Source organism: Mya arenaria, chromosome 6 (assembly GCF_026914265.1).
Source record: "Mya arenaria isolate MELC-2E11 chromosome 6, ASM2691426v1".
Classification (NCBI taxonomy): domain Eukaryota; kingdom Metazoa; phylum Mollusca; class Bivalvia; order Myida; family Myidae; genus Mya; species Mya arenaria.
In genome coordinates this window covers 41,796,349-41,817,763 of record NC_069127.1, presented here as the reverse complement: position 1 = coordinate 41,817,763, position 21,415 = coordinate 41,796,349, and the positions used below count along the sequence as shown (strand labels likewise).

Genomic DNA, 21,415 nt, shown 5'->3' with positions numbered 1-21,415 from the left:
ATAATATCTAAAATACTTTATTTTCATTCATTTTATGTAATAAACATACTTTTATGTTAAAAAATCTTGTACTTTTCTTTAAGTTTGACAATGAACATTTTAGGAAATTGACTTACGGTAAGTTAAGAAATGACTTAATGACTTAAGAATTTTTCATGAATACCGGCCTTAGATGGCATTTCTTGGGATATTTACAAGTTCCAATCTAAGTCTTCTTTCTTTAAATGCCTATTCCAACCATTGCAAGAAAGCGTGACTGCTACAGTGATGGTATTCCCTTCTTGATGAAAAGTGATAGCGTGGAATAGTATCCTACCATATGATAATAGGTTTACAAAACAACAACTTATACCTTGAAATGGATAACAACCTAAATGCATGTAATCTGTGCAGAAAATAAAAACAATAAATTAGATTGCTTTACAATTTTTTGCAACAAAAGATGAATGAATAAATGAAACTAAAACTGGAATTTGGAAAACACATTTGGTAACAGTATAATCATTTGATAACAATATGATCATTTGATTACAGTATGATCATTTGATAACAGTATGATCATTTGAAAACAAAATGATCATTTGATAACATTTATGATAATTTAATTTGATAACAGTATGATAATTTGATAACAATATGATAATTTGATAACAAAATGATCATTTGATAACAATTATGATAATTTGATAACAGTATGATCATCAGCCAAATTATTAGGCAATTAGTGACAACACTATGATCATTTAATAAAGTATGATCATCAAGATCTACGGAATAATATTTATTTCAATAATAACATGTTCAAATTGTCTCGTAAAGGTTCTGGGGCCAGTTTCAATATAGATTTTAGTTCTAAAGAGAAATTATCTTAACATCATATTTTATTTTGATGTATACAGTGGAACCTCACTAAACCGGATCTCCACAAAACCGGAATCCTCGGGATACCGGACTTTTTTCAGTGTCCCGGTTTTCACCTTCTATTTTCAATGTAAAAAAATCCCTTACTTTATTACTTTTGAAAATACAAAGCTTTATCAAAGTTGAAAAAATGGATGATGAAACGATAAGAATTTACGTGTAACCAACAATGACATTTCTACAGATTTAAGATTTTCTAAGTTTTGACTTTTTTCACATCTTTTATTGAATCTAAGCTTTAACTATTCATTTATTAAGTGCTGAATACAAAAGATTTCCCAGTCATGGAGGATGATAATGACAAGAAGATTTTAAAAACTTAACTTTAGTTGCTTGTCTTTGATAAACACATAGGCTGTTAACCTGTTCAACTTAAAAAATAATCCCCACCACATGAAATAATGAAGTACCTGTTAGATGATATCCTGTCCTTAGCTCCGCGGACAATAATGTCTTTTCCATTTATGTCGAGTTCAATGATGCGGACTGGGATGAGACATCGCTCCGTGAGTAGCTCCACCTGTCTTTTGGTCTGCGGGTAACCGTCCAACACATAGCTGAAAGCAGAGGGGTGGAATAGGGTTATTTAAAACAATTTATTTATGGTATAAAACAACCATAGCTTAAACAAAGATGTTTTAATATTCATAACATCTGGAAGAAGCCAATTGCATTAATGTGTTAAAGTTTTTCGGCTTGGTCAAAGTTATCCAAACTGTATATTGATTGGTCAATGTTATCCAAACTGTATATTGATTGGTCAATGTTATCCAAACTGTATATTGATTGGTCAATCCAATAATAACTACTTACCAATAAAATCATTATAGGTATTAAAATAGCCAAAAGATAACCAACGATCAACTTATCAATGATTTATACTAGTTGCTGAAGTACAGCATAAAACTGGACAAGTTATCCACAGATTATCTTTTGTCAAGTTTGCACTTCAAAGGAATTTGATTGGTCAACAGTATTGTTGGATAAATATTGGCCAATCAATAAACAGTTTGGCTAACTTTAACCAAACCAGAGAATTAACAATTAATCTGTGAGAGTGCAGCTTTAACCAATCTTTATACAATTGACTGCTCATGTTCATCATGAGATACTAGCTTATACCTGCAAGTTGATGCTTTTGAGTTCAAACAAGGGCTATAGTTTACATTTAATTCAATGAAAAGTAATATCTCCTAAGAAAGGTTCACTGACAAACTGTTAACTGTGTTCAGGATGGTGGCTTAAAGGCAAAACTTACTTTTTAAGACCGAAATAAATAACTTGCATTTAAGTTATTCAACAGTTAAGCCACATTATTTTCTTGCGGACATAGATGTGGTATTAACTTAATGACATTAGTGGCTACTGCATAATAGTAACTTGAAAACAATACTAGCCAAGCAGCAATGGCAAAGCCAGTGTAAGGTCCCCTAATTCTTCGAACAAACAAAAGTGTCGCGAAGCAAACGCCGATGCTCAACTATTGAGTTAGGGAAAAGGTTAAAGATTTTGCATTATAACAATGCCTCCATGAAGACTTCCACAATAACTTAGAAGAAAACAGACGACAGTCAAGGCCATATCCATAAAGTGGAATATATAACATACCCTCGGGTCTGACACCTCATGTCAAGTAAGGCCATTTCAAGAGCCTGAACCGCAAGCTCGTCTGGCACTGTGAGGCCCTTAATAAGGTGCTTCTGCATTTCTTTCGAGATGTTCGACTTGGGCTGTGTGGTCATGACTGTCCGCATCGCCTCTCCGATGGACAAGCGCAGTAAACCATACTCCTGGGCAAACCTATTTGCCACTAAAATGAAGCAGTAAATTTTAGATTTTATTATATTTACTAGCGTACATTCACTCAAAAAGACAGGCGCAAAAAAATAGAATACCATCTCGAACTTGATAGAACAATGAAAACTAAAAATTGAAGTTCTGAATTATTTCACCATTTTGTTTAAATTAAAAAATAGTGATTTTACTTCCACAATTAAGCATAACTTTCGGTTATCAGAAATGATATCAGATCTCTAAGCTTATCCTTTTTTTATATTCATTTTTAAATCCTGGATAGTATACAAATAATCTTAAGTCATACCCTCAATTACTTCATTATTAAATTTAAAGTGTTTGTGTTGTGTATTGAAAAAAAATCAAAGAAAATGAGGTATTTCAGAAATCATCCAGTAATTGGATGTGGCCCTGGACCAGTATTTAAAATTGATCTTATCTTTAGATATGCCTCAGTGATTCCATTCAGCCTATTGGTCAGCTAAATATACAGGCCAATCAAAACACTTCGTTTCTAATCTTTAGACATGCCTCAGTGATTCTATTCAGCCTATTGGTCAGCTAAATATACAGGCCAATCAAAACACTTAGTTTCTAATCTTAATTTAAAGTTAAATTTTAGTTACTTATTGAATACAGCCCCAGACTTTAATACTTACATGTTGTTTTCCCAGCCTTAGGTGGCCCAACAACAGCAATCTTGATTGGTACTACAGGTTTGGGTGTGGGCTGACTAGTGAATTTGATCGGGTCAGCGCAAAACTCCTCACGGGCAGGTATGGAGGACAGGAAGTAGATATTCGACCGGTAGATACATGGGAACATGCTGTAGCCCGGACCACTCATCGTCTGTATACAATCACCTGCCTTCACCTGTTTTGTAATGAATCTTTATTAAGAGTTAACCCCAAATTAGGTACAAAGGGACTTTAATACATGAAGTGTATCAACACATATTTTCAAATATCAAAGCTGCACTAATTGTTTTTAACTCAATATAAATAACTGATCACACTATTCTTTTGTAAAACAAATTTCAAATTTAACATTTTTAAGTGTTACTGGACAAATTGTTTAGAATTTTGTTCAAGTTAACAACATGATTAACAACACTGTTGTTAACTTTTAAACATGAAATAGTTGATAATGTGCTTACCTAATTTAAATCAAACAAGTATAGCTGAAACAGCTGTCCAGAGCAGTAAAGATTTGAAAGTTAACAACGATGGCATTACTAATGTTGTTAACTTTTACACAGTTCTAGAAATCAGCCCATTGTCAACTGGATTTCCTACATACCCTAACAGGGCACCATCTGCCAAATCTGCTTGGTTGTTTGTAGCCTGTAGCCAGCATCTTCATCGCAAGCTTCTCGCTGATCGGGTAAACACGTTCAAACATGCTCTGTCTCGCGTCGATAACTGGCTTAAGTTTCTTGGTGAGAATAAAGCGCACGATGTTGGTTTTTCGTGTGCCATCAATGTCAATCTTGGGGATCAGGATTTCATCCATCGTGTCCTGTATAAGAGAGTAATTACAATTATAAACAACGAGGGGTAATAGTGGTCAGGTGGTATAAGTGTCCACCTATAACCTGAGAGGTTGTGAGTTCAAGCCCCACCAGGGTAATAGTGGTCTACTGGTACAGGTGTCCGCCTCTCACCTAAGAGGTTGTAGGTTTGATCCCCACCAGGGTAATAGTAGTCTACTGGTACAGGTGTCCGCCTCTCACCTAAGAGGTTGTAGGTTTGATCCCCACCAGGGGTTCTTTCTCATGGTCTCTTATAATGGACACCAGTACTGGTTTCTGCCCAGGGAACGGACTTGAGAGTGATTCATAGCAGCCTTCAGCTATCATTTCAATTGAGTAAATATAAATAAGTATAGACCAAGCTGTAAGTTTACCAATAGATTTTTGAAATATTGGTATAGATCTGATATATTTAAGAAAAACACTTTAATCAACACTGAAGAACTATGACAACACTGACACTGCCGACACCAAAGCTTTCCCCGGCCCTTTCTCTTCGAAAAAAAACAACAAGCTAATAAAAAGTACATTAAAGTTTGATACAAAAATAAACTTTATCAAATCAAATACATAGTCTGACTCACAGTGACAGCCGCAAGTTTGTTGGTGTCGTTGTCGTAGACATCATTGAGCTCATTTCTCATCCTGTCTATTGCATCCTCCTCCATTTCCTCCTCTTCTTCTTCCTCTTCTTCCTCCTCCTGAAGAAGAGTTACATTATTTAACTGTGTAAAAAACAAACCAAATACAGATAAAAAATAGTGTTCAATTGAAAAATAGACGTGTGCTGCAGATACAGGTTATAATAAATCCTACTTGTAAGGAAAATTATGTTTCATTACTGAAACCTTGATATATATATATATATATATAATAAATTATACAATGTTTGCCAAAGTTGCATAATTTTGCCATGCTGGCCTTTTCCTCCACTATTGGTACAGCTCAGACTGCTCAGTGATGATGGTCTAAGTGTCACCCCCCTCAACCTCCCCATCCCCACCCTGCATATGCCCATAGGGAGAAATGGCTTAATTTTTACCACGTCCATCTCAAGTATGATGATCTTCTGGTCCACCCTCTAACCACCACTGTCCACCCTCTAACCACCACTGTCCACCCTCTAACCACCACTGTCCACCCTCTAACCACCACTGTCCTCCCCAACCCCTCCTAAGCCCATTAGGAAGAATAGCTTCATTTACACCGCATAAATCCTATTAACTCACCTCAAACTCCTCGGCCAGAACAGCCTCAATATCCTCCTCCTCCTCTTCTTCCTCCTCCTCCTCCTCTTCCAACTCCTCATCATCATCCCTCTCCCCACGCTCTGCCGCCTTCTGTGCAGCTCGCTCCTTTCTTTTCTCATCCTGTTCCTTTGTCAATTCCTCCCGTCGTTTCTGCATGGCTGCTTCCTGTGTTGGAGAACATCAGATTAACATGAGTGAGGCAACTATAAATTGGAAAAAAGCATTCTCAACAAAGACGCCTGCTAGGTCATTAGATTTTGCAAATTATGCTCAATTTTCTACTTCCTTAGTCAATGAATTGTACTTATTGAACTTAATTTCTAGCTCAAATGAAGGCACCTAATTCAATGAAAAGTATTGTTACCAGGATAAATTAGTCAAATATAAATGTAGACGAATAAAAAACAATTGTAATGATGTTCATTTGTCGATATGATTCAGACCATGTGGTTGCTGTACCAATAAATAAAGGATGGATGTTCGTATTAACTTAATTGATGGTCAAATTTTGTTCATCAACATGTAGTGACAATACTTCTAAATTCAACACCATCAAAAATGTATCTTATACTGAACATCAAATACATTTTACAATTCACACAGTATATATAGCTTCAGTGGAGTTAATAAGACTTGATTTGATATAATGTATAATACAAGTGTATGACATGTTAAGTGATATGGAATGGAAATATATATATCCATAATTGTCCATTACAGGAAAAAGCAGATGATAAAACAGGAAGTGTGCCTTAAGAAAATAAAATATTTTGCGATGTTTTTAACTTATTTTCAAAGTTTACTTCAGTACAAATTCATCTCTGTTCATATTGAACTGGAATTCAGATTAATATGAATATTCTTCCAATTAGTGAATGTTATAATACATGTACCAAGTAATAATGGTTGTTTTATGAATACATAAATTAATATTACATTTTGTAGATATCAAATACATGTCTTTTACCAAAGGAACTTGATATTGTTCAAAATATTCATCCTATGGACGAAAACACTCGGTGAAAATATACACATATGACATAAGCAAAAACCACACATAACATAGAAAAATAATCTGATATAGTATAACTTTTTCCTCCTTTTATACCTTTTTTAAAGCCTGTTGTTGAGGAAAACAGCGTGTTATTTAAGGATTTTTTTATTATGTAATCAAATTTTGAATCTATAAATCACAAAAATTCAGTTAAAAATAGAAATTGCAACATATCAAATGCAAGCATACAGACAATAGCCATAAACTACCCTTTCACACTATTTTTAATGAAAACTACTCCAAAATACATGGCAACTAACACATTAGTTATATAAAAAAGAAAAACTCAATACACCAACTGTTACTATTTTATTTTCACAGTTTTCAAACTTAAGGCTATGATTTAGTTTAAACATATTTATTTCATGAAGAAGAACAATTTACAATTATATATTATTTCTATTCTTATAGGTAGTCTATTATGAGACAAAATCAGTTGGCCTTTAATCACTCTGAGACAGAAATAAAAACCCAAGCGATTTATCTGAATTGACCATTCACAACCCTTAAAGGTGCACAATATACAAGGTTAATGCAAAAAAAATTTTTTTTAATTTTAATGCATTTCATGATAAAAACAAAAAAAGCATATGATTTAGGAACAGATAAAAAACATTAGCATTTAGAAATGCTTTTTATTAATTAGTAGCTACATGGCCACAAATTATCCAGTTAATAATATCCCAAATATTTTTTATCTGTACCGAAATCATATTCATTTTTTGTTTTGATCATTAAAATTAAATAAGACATGTTGACTTATTAAAACTAAATTCTGTTGATTTTTTTGCATCAGCTTTTATTGTGCACCTTTAAAGATGAAATCAACACCTTACCCTTTTTTTCTGTGCCTTGTCCTTCTTTTTCTTCTTTCTCTCCATCCGTTTATTGCGCTTCACCTTCCACTTGTAAAGCCTGGGTGGGAGAAGTCGGGAAATTACATCCGTGTCCTCCACTGTCAGTATCAGGCCCGCGTCCGGGAACAGACCCGCCTCTGCCAGGTAGCGACACTCATCCGCCGTACGTGGAAATCCTTCCAGTATAAATCCTGTTGACCTGGAAAACGATGGGGATAAACTAATTTATAGGAGGCATGATATTATTGAAGATGGTATTGTGCGTATATTAAGTGATGCTAATGTTTTCCATCTTAAATGGGTCTTCAAAGGGCACAAGTTCGAAATCTATACTTGGCCATAAAAATAAAAATAAAATAACCTAAATCCTAATCCGCTGTACATATTCAGGAAATTTGCTAAATGTACGTATTGTTTTTAAATGCGTCATTTTTTTAAAACTTGTGATTTGAGACCCTAAAAACCAAACATGCATGTAATGACAATAACAAAATGTTATACACACTTTCTGGGATTTACGTGGTAGATAAGCAGTAAATTTTAAATGCAAAAAAAACAACTGCAAAGATGCATATATGTGTCGAAAGCGATGTGATACATAAGTAAGATTCTTTGCGTTGTACACAACAATGTAATTTTTATGTACGGTACGTTTTTAAAAACCTTTTTGCAATTTTATCATCTTGTTTCTAGTCCCTTTAACCTCGCATGTTTTGACAGATGTGATTTTGAAGTATGTCTTACTTGAATGGCTGTTGGTGTTTCAGCCACTGGTTGATGTTAAAGTTGCTATTGCAAACATACATAGCCTAATAGTTATTCCTTATATAAACTAAGTCACTATATAACATATCCTACTTGAAAGGCTCCTTGTGCCACCATTGTGGGATGATGTTGTTAAGGATCTCGTCAGACAGAGGTTCCTCCGTCTCCAGGTTGGTTTTGATAGCCTCTTCCTCCTCCGTGTACTCAATCTCCTCTTCTTCCTGTATAAATTATCAAGATATTGATGCCCTTATTAAAGCTGTACTCTCACAAATTAATTTTGACATTTTTTGCCGCAGAAGAAGCTGGATTTTGGCATCAATGTCCTCAATTCAGTTATACAAGATATCTCATGATGGAACAGATCTCAATTGCTAAAAAAATGCCCAAAATTCCATCTTTTCTGAAATCGTAAGAAACACTTTTAGACCTAAAGCATACATTTTGGAACAAACTTAAGAAAAGAAACCGGTGGTTCATGAAAAAACGTTAGCTTCTTATAATGTATTGTTATTAGATGGCAACAGAACGTACCCCTTCCTTGGAATCATTCTGGTCAGAGGTGGTTGTTGTATCTTGAGTTTTCTCTTTCACGGGCTGGCCTTCAGGGTCTGTGATACCAGCCGTTTCTTCATTCTCATCCTCCCTGAAAGCAACAACAGCTACTGTATACACAGTCTGGGTAGGACAGATCACCATATAAACATTCTCGTTCATCAGAGTGATGAAGCTATGTATACCACAGATACATTTATCACAATCGAACCTCGATGAATGACAATGTATAGTTCAATACAGGATGTTAAAAGGAATAAAATAGCCCAAAGTGCACCAATTTATACTAGGAGTTGTGAAATATTCTTGGGGGGTACCCCAACACCGAATAAATTTCGGTTCTGAGGGAGGGACACACGTAAAAAGGCTACGCCCCTAAATTATTCCCACCCTGATATATATACATGCAGAAGTCAGATAAATAAACTTACTCTTCTGGCGGTTCTTCCTCATTATCTTCCTCATGTTCTGGGCCTATCTTCTTCTTAGTCTTGTGCATAATGAGCTCCTGCAGTCTGTCCTTGAACGAGATGTGGAACAGCCCAAGTTTACGAGCCAAATGCCGGCCATGGAGTGTCTTTCCCGCGCCCCGTGGACCAAGTAATAGCAGGCGCACTGGTGGTGCCTAAAACATATCAGGAACAGGACTGTTTGGTTACATACTGGTAGGTTATCACAAAATATAAATTCTGTACAATCTTTCAAATGTGTAGCCTCCACCTTGGAACTCCAGCAGCCAGGATATTATAATTAGGTTATAATAAAAGATAAATTTTGAGCCTGATATTGGCTAAATAGCATCTTACCTGGGTTTCATAGACCCAGACATAGCAGTCTGTCAGTGATAAATAAAACTGTCAATTAAAGAACACTGCAAAGGCGATAAATCTAGGCTCTGTTGCCTCTCGCTAACAGCAACACAACGTAACGATACCATAAAGACACCAACATTTTATGATGATCACAGGTATTGCTGTTACGCTGTGAAGCCATTTACCTGTTTTGCTGGGCTTAATTAACTAACGTTTTAATGGTTGTTATAAAACATAGTAACTTAGAAGCCATATTGTTTATTTAATACATCACTTAAACAAGCCTTGTAATATACAAAATAATCTTCACAACATGCTTACCAAGTTTCATGCTAATTTTGTATCAACTACAATGTTTACTTACCTTAGGACAACCATTTTTAGGCAGGAACTCATCAGGATTAGCCAGGAATTTCTCCCTGGCATCGGGAGTGGAGAAATAGTAGTCCTTCTCCCTAAATTTGGATGCGACCTCGGGATTTCCCGGGAACAGAACATTGTTCTCCTTGAGGGCCACTGGGCAGTAGTGGTTCGTGTCCCCTAATGGTTTCTTTTTGCTTCTGTTAGGGTCTTCATCCTAGAATTGATCATACCATACATGTAGGTGAATTATGAACAGATATCAACACTTCACCTGGTCAATAAGAAAAAAGGCTAAAGCTAGCCTTCAAAATTTTAATTTACACAAAATAGCAAAGTATGGCTCAAATTGGTGATTCGATTAAGGATAGAAATCATGAAAATAGTGGTCCCATTTATCACAAGCCCGCAAGCCTTGCACTAGTAAAATGCCTTCCAGGCTTGCTCAAATTTTGGGGTTTATACAGCATTACTTGTTCAAAAATGTAATACCAAGCAATAGTATATGAATTCGAGCTTGTTCATCCAAAATACTTATTTCGATGACTGTAAAAATGATAGTGATGTCACTCTATTTAGTTTAACAGTCTTTAGGTTCTTCAAAAATCCAAGGTGCGATTTGCACCTAGGGGAAACTTTCAGAAGTGCAGTAATATTGTTGAAAATATCTCCTTAAAGAGAAGTACAAAATTGCTTCTTAGATTATTAATGAAATGGCCCCCAGGAGCTATTAATATCAACTATGCGGCCGAATCTGATTGATTACCTCCCCTTCTGCCTCTTCCTCCTCCTCCTGCTCTGCACGGTCCGCCTCGTCATCCTCTGCCTCCTCATCAACATCTTGGCCTGAATATTCCCAGCCCTGGTACTTGAACTGACCTGTGGAAGATACAAAAAGTAGAGTAGCAAAGGTCCACTATACTTCTCAACTGTCTTAAAGGTCAAATACATCTCAAGAGGTCAAATAAAGTGCTTTTAAGTCCAACATAGAACTAAAGGTCCAATACAGAGCTTAAAGTCTAATAAAGTGTGAAAGTATATTGTACCATTTGCATCAAAACTCCTCTTTTAGACCAGTGTATGTAGTGTTATGTATAAAATAGAGGTGCACCCTTTAAGAGGTGCAGGTTTAACTTAATATAAAGTTGCTCCTCTTTTTTCAAATAATAAAATAGAGGTGCATTTCTACAGTCAAACCTGCACCTTAATCTCTTAAATTGAGGTGCACCTCTATAATTAGACTTGCACATCTTATTTTAAAAGAGGTACATATCTCTATTTCTGCACTTCTAACAGATTGAAATAACTTATGACCTGAATGGTACTCAATACTAAAGGGCTGATTTTAGAGAAGAGTTAAGGTTAAAAACAGTGTTAAAAGTCTTATAAATATAGTAAATAAGGCTCAATACAGTACTTGAAGTTCAATATAAAGAAATGTTTGGTCCAATATAGAACTAAAAGCTATAATATAGTACTAATATAGACCAGAATACAGTAATTTATGTCTAATATACACATATGTCCAGTATTTGAATTTAACGCTTTTTAACTTACTCTCATAAAGTGATTTCATATTGGAAATGTTTGTTTACATTAATAGAATCACTATGAAAAAATCTGGTGTGAAAGACTTGAGTCACAATGCATTGATGATAACAATACATGACATAGCCCTAGTATGAACAACAGATATAAGAAGACTTTGCCAAGTGAACACAACGATATTAATGCACATTATGAACAACATGACATTTCTTTAAAACTATACAATAATGCAAGAGTGCCTCGGAGCAAACACTTTTGCTCGTCTGTTTGTTTGTTTTTCTCAGTACAAATAGTGGTATACCTGGACAATTATTAAAGCCAGGATTATGGGCCTTGCTATAAATGTGGCAACATGTGTGCCAAGTTTCATTTTAATTTCATCGAAGTTTATGCGCTATAGCCAAGGTTAAACTTATATCACCCCAACACCGGCGCTATTGACACCAAGGCCATGGACATTACAAAGACATTTTTTTTGACACAGACAATCGAATATAAGACAAAACCATATAAAGTGATTTTACAAACCAAAGTCAATTTTCTGTCTTCCTATGATAGTGAATATTATGCAAGTATCATTATAACTCTTAGTACAGTTTTAATGTTTCCATGTGCATAATGATTCTGTTTAAAATTTAACTGTATATGATCAACAAAGCCCACATTTTCGAAACTGAGTGGGATTTATGGTTCTTGTTCTCATTCCACAAAATATTTCCTATCAATTATAAAATATTGAGTTCAATGATAAAAAATGCATGTGGATTAAGATTCAGTGGATAGTTTTGTTCAACAAATTTGCTAAATTGAGGTGTGTACACAATTTGATTTTAGCATCACAAACTACAATCAGATTCATGTATAGCTTACGTTCAATAGTTGTGCAAGCTTCATCAAGGAGCTCCTCAATCTTGACTTGTTCAACATCAAGCTGAGTGACCTCGATGGTTGACCCCCCAGTGATTGTTGCCACCACGCTCGCAAAGTCCGTGTCATACGCCTTACGCTTCTCTTTGTATTCATCCATTTCCGGCCCTTCAGGGATCTTCTGGAAGAAGTATTCAACAGCACATTCAATACAGGGGCCAATACTGGGGCCAAGAGTCAAACTGACAAGGCATCTTAGGTAAATGTTTAATCTTTTCCTATGAAAAACACTATTTCTAAACCCTATCATTCAAAAAGCAACAATTTCTTTCATGATTACATTGATTCAGAATTACAAAACGGTAGAAATGCTTCGGCATGATATTCAAAATGTTTAAAGTGAGCAAGTTGCTTGAATAAAAAGAATCTTTGTAATACTAATTCAGTCGGTGATGAATATCACTCTTTGTATGATTGCCATTTTGGGAGGATATAAGAAGTAGATAATTTTTATGATGTTGATCACAGTATAATTATTCAACAATGTTTGCTTACCTCCTCCTCTTCCTTGAACTCGACCCTATTCTCCTCGGTACTGTCCCCACCATCTGTCGTACCCTCCGTACGCTGTTCACCCTCCGTCATTTCATCTTCATCTGTAAACAGGGACACACATATCGTCAAGGACAGTACAAAAAAACATGTGGGCAAGTATTCAATTTATTTCAATATATTTCAGTATTTTAATTTAACATTAAGTGAACTGTATAACAGCTAGTTTGTAACATCAGGGGCTGTACACTTCAAGTTTTAACTTAGTGAAAATATCCAAATTTTTGACAAAAATTATTTCAATTCTTCTCTATACACCATACATGTAATTATACTCTTGCTTATTTTCACAGTATTGGTGTAAAGAGATTGAAAAATGTTTTCAAAGTCAGCTTATAAAAAGAAAAGTTAATTTATGTTGCCTTATGAATATGATCACCAGAACTAGAACAGTTGAACAATTATTGTCACAAATTGGTAGTTTTACAAATTTGATTGAACATAGATTAAAATGACCAGCCACACAGTGTGCTACCATGTTTCTAAATTCATGTTTTGGATTAAATGTTATTAAATAACACACAACTTTTAGAGACTTTTGTAAATGCATAACTAAAAGTAAGAAGACAGTGTGAAACACATACACAACATATATACAGAAACGAACTAAAGATCACCAACATAAAATTAGTGCAGTGCAAAACAGCCTGAACACATTCAAGACAAAACCAATACTTGTATACTCAAAACCTTTCTTTAGAAGGAAACTAATACGCTTGTCCTATTTATCAACAGACTTATTTAATTGATATTTACTGACCTAGTTCAAGTCATATTTGATAAGCTTTATGTTAGCTTCTTGTTATCAATTTGGTGTATCCAGAAACTTTCCCATTTCCTATATAGTTTAGAACCCTGACAGCTTTTTCCTTCCCATTCTCGAACTACCCAAAACTCCTTTGTTCATTCATCATCTACCCACAGGCGCATAGCTAGGGCCGATTTTGGATTATGCAGTTTGATGATGGACCGCATACTAACCCCTTCACCCCCTACCCGCGTTCAGTTTTTATTTCAAATTTGGGGGTTTTGGTCTGATCAAAACTTTGACCTGTCAAAATTTCATTACGCAACTGCGTATTTGCATACAGTCAGCTATGTGCCTGACCCATCAACTCACCCTGTTTGTGCTCTGCTTCATTAGATCTAGCCACAATCTCCAGAAGCTCCCTTGTTCAATCCCTATCTACATACAGTAACTATTGTGGCCTCCAGTTAGCCAGTTCTATACTTTCCAGATCATCTTCCATCTACATATATACCTCTTGTGGTCTCATGTTCACCAGCTATAGTCACCATCTCCAGTAATTCCCTATTAACCTTCCATATACATACTGGTACCTATTGTGGCCTCCAGTTCATCATATCTAAACTTCCCTGATCATCCTCCATCTCTCAAGAATGTTCCTGTAAAGTAATCTAGTACCTTGTTTGGAATCCTGTTCATCATTTCTAGCCTCATCCTGGGTTTCATCTTCCTCCTCCTCCTTCTCCTCTTTTTGACTCCCTGATTCATCCTCCTCCCCTTTAACACCCTCCCCTGTAACATCAACACAATGTCCAACACGCGACAACAACAACAAGTATCAGAGCTCACACATTATTCACGTTTTAAACACAAAAACTGCTTTGACTTTTATGATAATGTTATCAAAATTATCACAAAAACTTCTGTGAATTTGGACGATATTGTTTGCCAATTTATCACTATAAAAGTTTTGAAGAGTATGTACTATATGCCAATTAAATGCAAAAATTGCTGTATATTTGGAAGATTATGTTCACTGATTTATCACAAAACTGCTGTGACTTTTGAACATTATGTTTGCCAATTTATAAAAAAAACTGCTGTGAATTTGGAAAATTATTTTTGCCAATTTATCACAAAGACTGCTGTGACTTTGGAAGAATTTTTTGCCAATTTATCACAAAAACTGCTATGACTTTGGAAAATCATGTTCGCCGATTTATCAGAAAAACTGCTGTGACTTATCATAAAAAATCTTCTATGACTTTTAATGACAAGGTGCTATCATTTTGCATGAGCTCTGATGGTGCAACAAAATACAGATTACAACAAATAAAAAAGCAAGACACATATGGCTGCACAGTGCTAAAAACATGTTTGAGTTGCGTTCCAAAATGTTTTGAATTAGTTCTCCAAATTTTAGCAAGGCAAAGACAATATACATGTACCAGTATACAAACAATTCAGACGAGTGTAAATGAACAAAAAATAAATAATAAAACAATACATTAAACAAGCAAAAAAATGTTTGTTAAAACCCAAAATGATGCTGTGAAATCTTTGTTTGTTGTTCTTGGTCAGTGCATTCATTTAAATCTCATTTTTTCTAAAAAAAGCATTAAACCTCATTAACAATTTTTTGACAAAATTTCACAGCATCATTCATACATCCATGATGAAGTTAAACAAGTACTTGTGATGTCATGGTGTTGTCATGATATTGTAAACATAACAAGTAGCTATCAAACTATCACAGATCTATTATTAAATAGTTGCCATTTGTTAGTCAAAAATCAATTAATTAAAAATATGGTTATATTTTGCTGTAACTAATTGCCAAGTTCATTGGATCAATCGTAAAATTATTTTGAAAAGTTGTTACTCTGTACAATGCTTTTTTGGCAACTGGCTAACTGTCATAGATCTGTGCCTCCACCAAATGTGAAATGGATACAATAACAACAACAACTACAACAATGAAATAGCATTCCCGACCAACAGATAGCTTAACAACACACCACTACCACTCAAATTTTCCCACGAAAGACTTAACCATCGACAGCTACTCTTGTTCTCCACCTCTGGTTTAACAACAACAATAACATCCTCCAACCAAATTTTCCCCCGCCACCTACCTTCCTCCTCCTCTTCTCCCTCTCCCTCCCCCTCCGCCTCTTTCCGCAACCGCTCCTCCTCTAGTCTCTTCTTCTCTTCCTCTTCACGATGCAAACGTTCTTCCTCCTCGCGACGCCTACAAAACAAGATCAGATTAAGTCATCAAGTCATAAATTAGTACAATATAATTATAAGCTCTTAAGAACTACCTGGTAATAAACCTGCAAAAAATATAGCAGATAAATGTTTGTTTCAGTGTATGATATTAATGTATTTCACTGAGTGACTTACAAAAGTAATATTTTCATGAGTTTCTATGTATGGGTTTCTGATCTTCATGTAGCCTGAGCAATAAAAGGAATGTGATTATGCTGGCAGCTGAATGGCTGGAACCATTTGGGCACTTAAGGCCCAAATGGGGGTTGAAGTACCCTGTAGCAGAAGCCAATCTGACTTTTTAGAAGCTCTTTTGATAGCTCTGCTGAGAAGAACTGGTAATTTACTTTAACTTTCAATCAATACAGAACATAAATATAAACCGGTAAAATTGAATCTGAATTTTCATTTTTGTCCTTTAATTTATGTTATCTTTATCAATGAGCAAACTTAGAACCTTAATTAAGGCTTAATTTTTTTTTTAAATCAACTTCAATACAGATCATAGCAAATTTTCTAAAGCTAATTGAGTTATACTGCCACCAACATTTTGTTAAATCACTCAATATAACGACAAAACAAAACTCTCAATTCACGATTATTTTGAAACCAAACATAAAACACAAAACAATTCATCAACACCATTAACACATAACCTACCTATTGGGACCATTTTTGCTAAAATTATTTCAATATCATCAATAACTTTCTACTGCTAACATTGTGCAGCCATTTGAATAAATCTTCGATAAGTTATCGACAATTCATCTTTTTGTTAAGTTGACTCATTAAGAAGATTTGATTGGTTAGTAGTTATTATTGGATAAATATTGACCAATCAATAAACATTTATGATACCTTTGACCAAATCGAAAAGTTAACAAGGGGTCATATCAATAAAGCTTCTTTGTGATTTTTTTCAACTTAGTGACATTTTCATTTTTTTAAAAATGAATTCTATAAATACTCTCTATTTTTCAACAAATTCATTTCTCAAACATTTTTTATTTTGACCTTTTTCTTGCCCATTTTTCATACATTTGATGTAAAAACACAGTTAGGTTTCTTAAATTCAACTTAAATAAAATACATTTCTGCACAAAATTGAAATTGTGCACTAAGATGCTATATGAATATTATAAGGCCCCAGTTTTATACATTTGATTGCTGATCTGTTCCTTAAATCAAAATGTTTGGAATAATTTTGTCTCATACTTGTTTGAAGTATCCTATTAATTGATGAAACATTTTCTAATTTCTAAAAAATATGTCTTGTAGTACAAAGTATAACATGCAAGTATGTCCATAAATTTAAGCTGAAATAAAAGTAGAATAATTTAAAAAAAATTCATTATAAAGTTCTCAACAGACAATTTTGAGAGGCTGGTATGTGAAGTCTTCTGATGATTCCTCACCAAGAAATCTTTCATCCATTACAGGACATCTTGCATAACAGATTGGTATAAATGAATCTTTAATTCCGTTTACCATTATCTTGCCTATAACAGATTGGTAGAAGGTAATTGCTAATAACAGACTTGTAAAAAGTGTTTGCCTATCACAGACTGGTACACACCTGCGTTCCTCCTCAAGTTTTTTCTTCCTTGCCTCCTCCTCTGCGATCCTTGTGCGAATCTTCTCATCAATGACCTCTTTATTCATGTTGTAGTAACGGCTCATGAGGAACGTGGAGCCCTCCCCAGCATCCTTCAGGACAATCACATCGTCGGGAATAAGATTCCTCTCAATGCAGAGATTCCACTGGTCGCGTGTGTTTGGGAAGTTATCGAGGACCCAGCCACCATGTCTAAATTAAAAACAACATCATATTATGGTTTCATGTGAATTTTAAGATAAAAAGAAGTTTCAACAACAGCATAGTTTACATATAACCCAGGACGGAAAACAATGTTGACACCAGCAGTATGGCTATGACAATACCATAACATTTTTCTTTTAACGCAGACAAACTAATAACATACAAAAAAAATCATCTTTTTGTATTTTTGGTCCATCTCAGTAAAAATTGTAATACACAAACCTGGTTTGTCATTCACACATCCCCAAAACACAGCAATACAAGGGACAAGATAATAGCCATCAGATTTACGCGGCAAGCTGCTTTATTTCGCTGAGATGAATACTCGATATCTACTAATTGGCAGAGGCTTGTTATAAGTCCAAACATGTGGTAGATCACAGGTAACATATATTGCTGACTATATAATGCAGTACTGGGACCTTCTGGCCTTCAGCCCCACAGTTATGATACAATATCCATCTTTTATAAAACGACACAACAACAACAACAACAACAACAACGTACATAGGTCCGTCCGGCTTGTTATCCCGTATTTGTTTCTCCGCCTCCTTAATGCTCTCTTCCATAATCTCCAGGTAGATCTCAGGAGGCAACGTGATCACCATCTTCTCGGCATCCTGTACGGCCTTCTCCACAAGGGCGATAACATCGGGATGGTTCTCGTCAATGTCAGGAACGGCTACTCCGCTCTCCTTCTGTTCAGTGACCTGTGACTCTTGACCTGTCGCTGTGAAAGTGATGGGTGAATCTTGTTAATACTACGACAACATGAATATATATATCTCTGAAACTGGAGAAAAATTATATCATAAAATGATGATAACAGTCTTTTCTCTCTTATAAAATTTACTATTTGGCCAGTATTCACTTGGAGTTTGAGGCTCATATTAACAAATTCTTTTAGGTTATCTTGTCTTTTATGTTATCATTTGCAACAAACGATGTATAGATAATGTTGAAGGTACAAAGGCTAGATAGATTCACAAAAGAAACATATTAATTTAAAGCATTATAGTGTTGAACTCATTTTACTTTAATTATCAATAAAAAATTAAAAAAAACATACGATTTTTGTACAGATAAAACAAACTCTTGACTTTCTATCTTTAAAAACAAGTTATTTGTAACAGATACAGTAAACATTATATTTATTTCTCTTCTGATGGTGATTTTAAAATAAAATAAGAATTTGAATATTTTAGTCTTTAATTTCAATTTAGTTAATATGGGTAAAAACATTAATGCTCACTACCAGCATCTTTATCACAAAACATTGATGCTATCAGCATCTTTATCATTTCTCTGTCATCATTTTATTTCCAAACAACAGTAAGGTTCAACAACTCTAAAATACACTTCGTCAAAAGAAAAAAAAAACTTCTGACAACTATCATACACACAAAAAAGCACACAATGCACATCTATATATTTCCACAAAGCATGCATGTAAATATATGTTCTAAAGATAAATAAATATTCTATCTCTAATTTTAAATACTATACTATATAATTACTATCTAATAAACTAACTAACTATACATTAAGATATTTTAATAAATTTTACTTACAGTAACACATTGCATAATATTTCTTAATACAGTGTAAAATAGAAGAAATATTCAGATTTAATATCTTGTATAAGAAATAGTATGATACTGATAAACGAGTATATGTATAATTAAAGAGCCCTATAAGCAAGTGATTGCTAATGCCCATCTGTCTATCTAAATTGGTCAAGGAGCATAACTCCGAAATTACTTTAGATTCGCCCTATACATGAATATTGTCATTCCAGTTACACATGGACTAAGTTTCATGTCAATATTTTGAACCACTTCTGGTTTAAACATATTTTAAATTTGAATGAAACATACAAAGTATGCAAGGTCATATAAACAACATCAAAATAAAGGATTGGACAGGAAGATGGTGAACAACTTATGAAAGTCCTTTCCCCAAAACCGCTTTTGATCTATATGGCAAAAAGGTATGGGGTTTTTGACAACGCCAAAATCAAACTTAAGTCAATGACATGACAACAACACCAAGGCTCTGACAATACCTCTACCTTTTTCTTTAAAAAATAGAAAAGCTTATAAAAAGCTCCCAAACACCAAAGCTGAAACCATTTGTGTACGTCAAGCAGCATTTTGTAACTCTGCACGGACATCAAACAGTCTTGCTTAGCTGCAAAGAAAAGCTGAAATCTAGCAAAACAAGGGTGTGTAGAATACATTTGGAGGTGTCATTAACTGTGAAATGGTGTAATGTTTTCATGCAGTTGAGTTTAGTCTTATCAAAGATTAAAATATTTTATTAGTAAAAGGGTACATATAATAACGATTTTGTTTTTGCTATCTACTTGCGTTGCAATGTGCATGTGTAGACAGTCCATGTGTATCACTGTGTTGAAAGATAGTGTGTAGCTATGTGTACACAGACAGTATGTAGCTACTGGAACACAGATGGTGTGTAGCTATGATGTGTATCACTGTGTAGACAGATAGTGTGTAGCAATGTGTAGGAAATTAGTGCTCAGCTTTTTTAGATAGATAATGTGTAACTTTTTGCAGACAGTGTGTATCTTTTTGTAAAAAGTTAGTGAAAAGCTATGTGTAGTGTAGACAACTAGTGTATAGCTTCTTGTACAAAGTTAGTGCATAGCTATGTGTAGACAGTTAGTGTGAAGCTTTTTGTAGAAAGTTAGTGTCTGATAATATGTAGACAGTTAGTGTGTAGCTATGTGTAGCCAGTTAGTGTGTAGCTTTTTGTAGAAAGTTAGTGTCTGATAATATGTAGACAATTAGTGCATAGCTATGTGTAGCCAGTTAGTGTGAAGCTTTTTGTAGAAAGTTAGTGTCTGATAATATGTAGACAGTTAGTGTGTAGCTTTGTGTAGCCAGTTAGTGTGTAGCTTTTTGTAGAAAGTTAGTGTCTGATAATATGTAGACAGTTAGTGTGTAGCTTTGTGTAGCCAGTTAGTGTGAAGCTTTTTGTAGAAAGTTAGTGTCTGATAATATGTAGACAGTTAGTGCATAGCTTTGTGTAGCCAGTTAGTGTGTAGCTTTTTGTAGAAAGTTAGTGTCTGATAATATGTAGACAGTTAGTGTGTAGCTTTGTGCACACCACACCTTGGGATGAGGACACTATGGAGCCTTCGGGGATATCACTTTCGCTATCCTCACCCTTGTCCCCCTGGCCAGGGGCGGGGGTCTCCTCTTTCTTGTCCTCAGAGGGTGAGGCATCCTCCACCCCCTCACCCTCAGGCTTGGCCCCACCCTCCTCTTCTTCAGCTTTGGATGTGTCTTGGTCTGAGTGTAACAATTAAAACATGCAAACACTGAACAGTCAAAGCCTGTCACCAGTCTAACCTAAAACATGTCACCAGTGTAACCTTAACCATATACTACAACATTAAAATTGTCAGTCATGGAAATACATTACAATTTCATTTATTAATACCCAAATTATGTTAAAACAGAAAGTCTTTTCAAGGCAAACTCCAGTAAGAGCTGATGTTGTTTTTTCATAATTTTCCACTACTTTAATGTTAAAAATATGTATTTCCAAGACAAAACTATGCATTTCCAAGACATTGTGCACACAAACTTCAAACAAAATGAATGAACATTAAATACCGGTGATAAA

At 34.8% G+C, this 21,415-nt stretch overlaps 1 protein-coding gene across 6 annotated transcripts in view; it reads right to left on the bottom strand.

Annotated features, from left to right (window-relative positions):
* LOC128238609 (adenylate kinase 9-like) overlaps positions 1-21,415 on the bottom strand; it is a 43,781-nt gene that overhangs the window by 11,222 nt on the left and 11,144 nt on the right. For 3 of the 6 annotated variants that reach the window (XM_052954704.1, XM_052954706.1, XM_052954707.1), the window contains 19 exons: positions 20,899-21,078; positions 18,272-18,494; positions 17,522-17,752; positions 16,606-16,623; positions 15,810-15,925; positions 12,870-12,970; positions 12,318-12,495; positions 10,666-10,778; positions 9,904-10,116; positions 9,159-9,352; positions 8,707-8,818; positions 8,266-8,393; positions 7,387-7,606; positions 5,476-5,661; positions 4,831-4,947; positions 4,015-4,233; positions 3,375-3,588; positions 2,530-2,731; positions 1,332-1,478 (listed from right to left, as the gene is read on the bottom strand). In XM_052954704.1, the coding sequence (XP_052810664.1) occupies positions 1,332-1,478; positions 2,530-2,731; positions 3,375-3,588; positions 4,015-4,233; positions 4,831-4,947; positions 5,476-5,661; positions 7,387-7,606; positions 8,266-8,393; positions 8,707-8,818; positions 9,159-9,352; positions 9,904-10,116; positions 10,666-10,778; positions 12,318-12,495; positions 12,870-12,970; positions 15,810-15,925; positions 16,606-16,623; positions 17,522-17,752; positions 18,272-18,494; positions 20,899-21,078 (3,112 nt within the window). The remainder of the gene's footprint in view (positions 1-1,331; positions 1,479-2,529; positions 2,732-3,374; positions 3,589-4,014; positions 4,234-4,830; positions 4,948-5,475; positions 5,662-7,386; positions 7,607-8,265; positions 8,394-8,706; positions 8,819-9,158; positions 9,353-9,903; positions 10,117-10,665; positions 10,779-12,317; positions 12,496-12,869; positions 12,971-15,809; positions 15,926-16,605; positions 16,624-17,521; positions 17,753-18,271; positions 18,495-20,898; positions 21,079-21,415) is intronic. The other 3 variants (XM_052954708.1, XM_052954709.1, XM_052954705.1) reach the window with 2 other exon arrangements.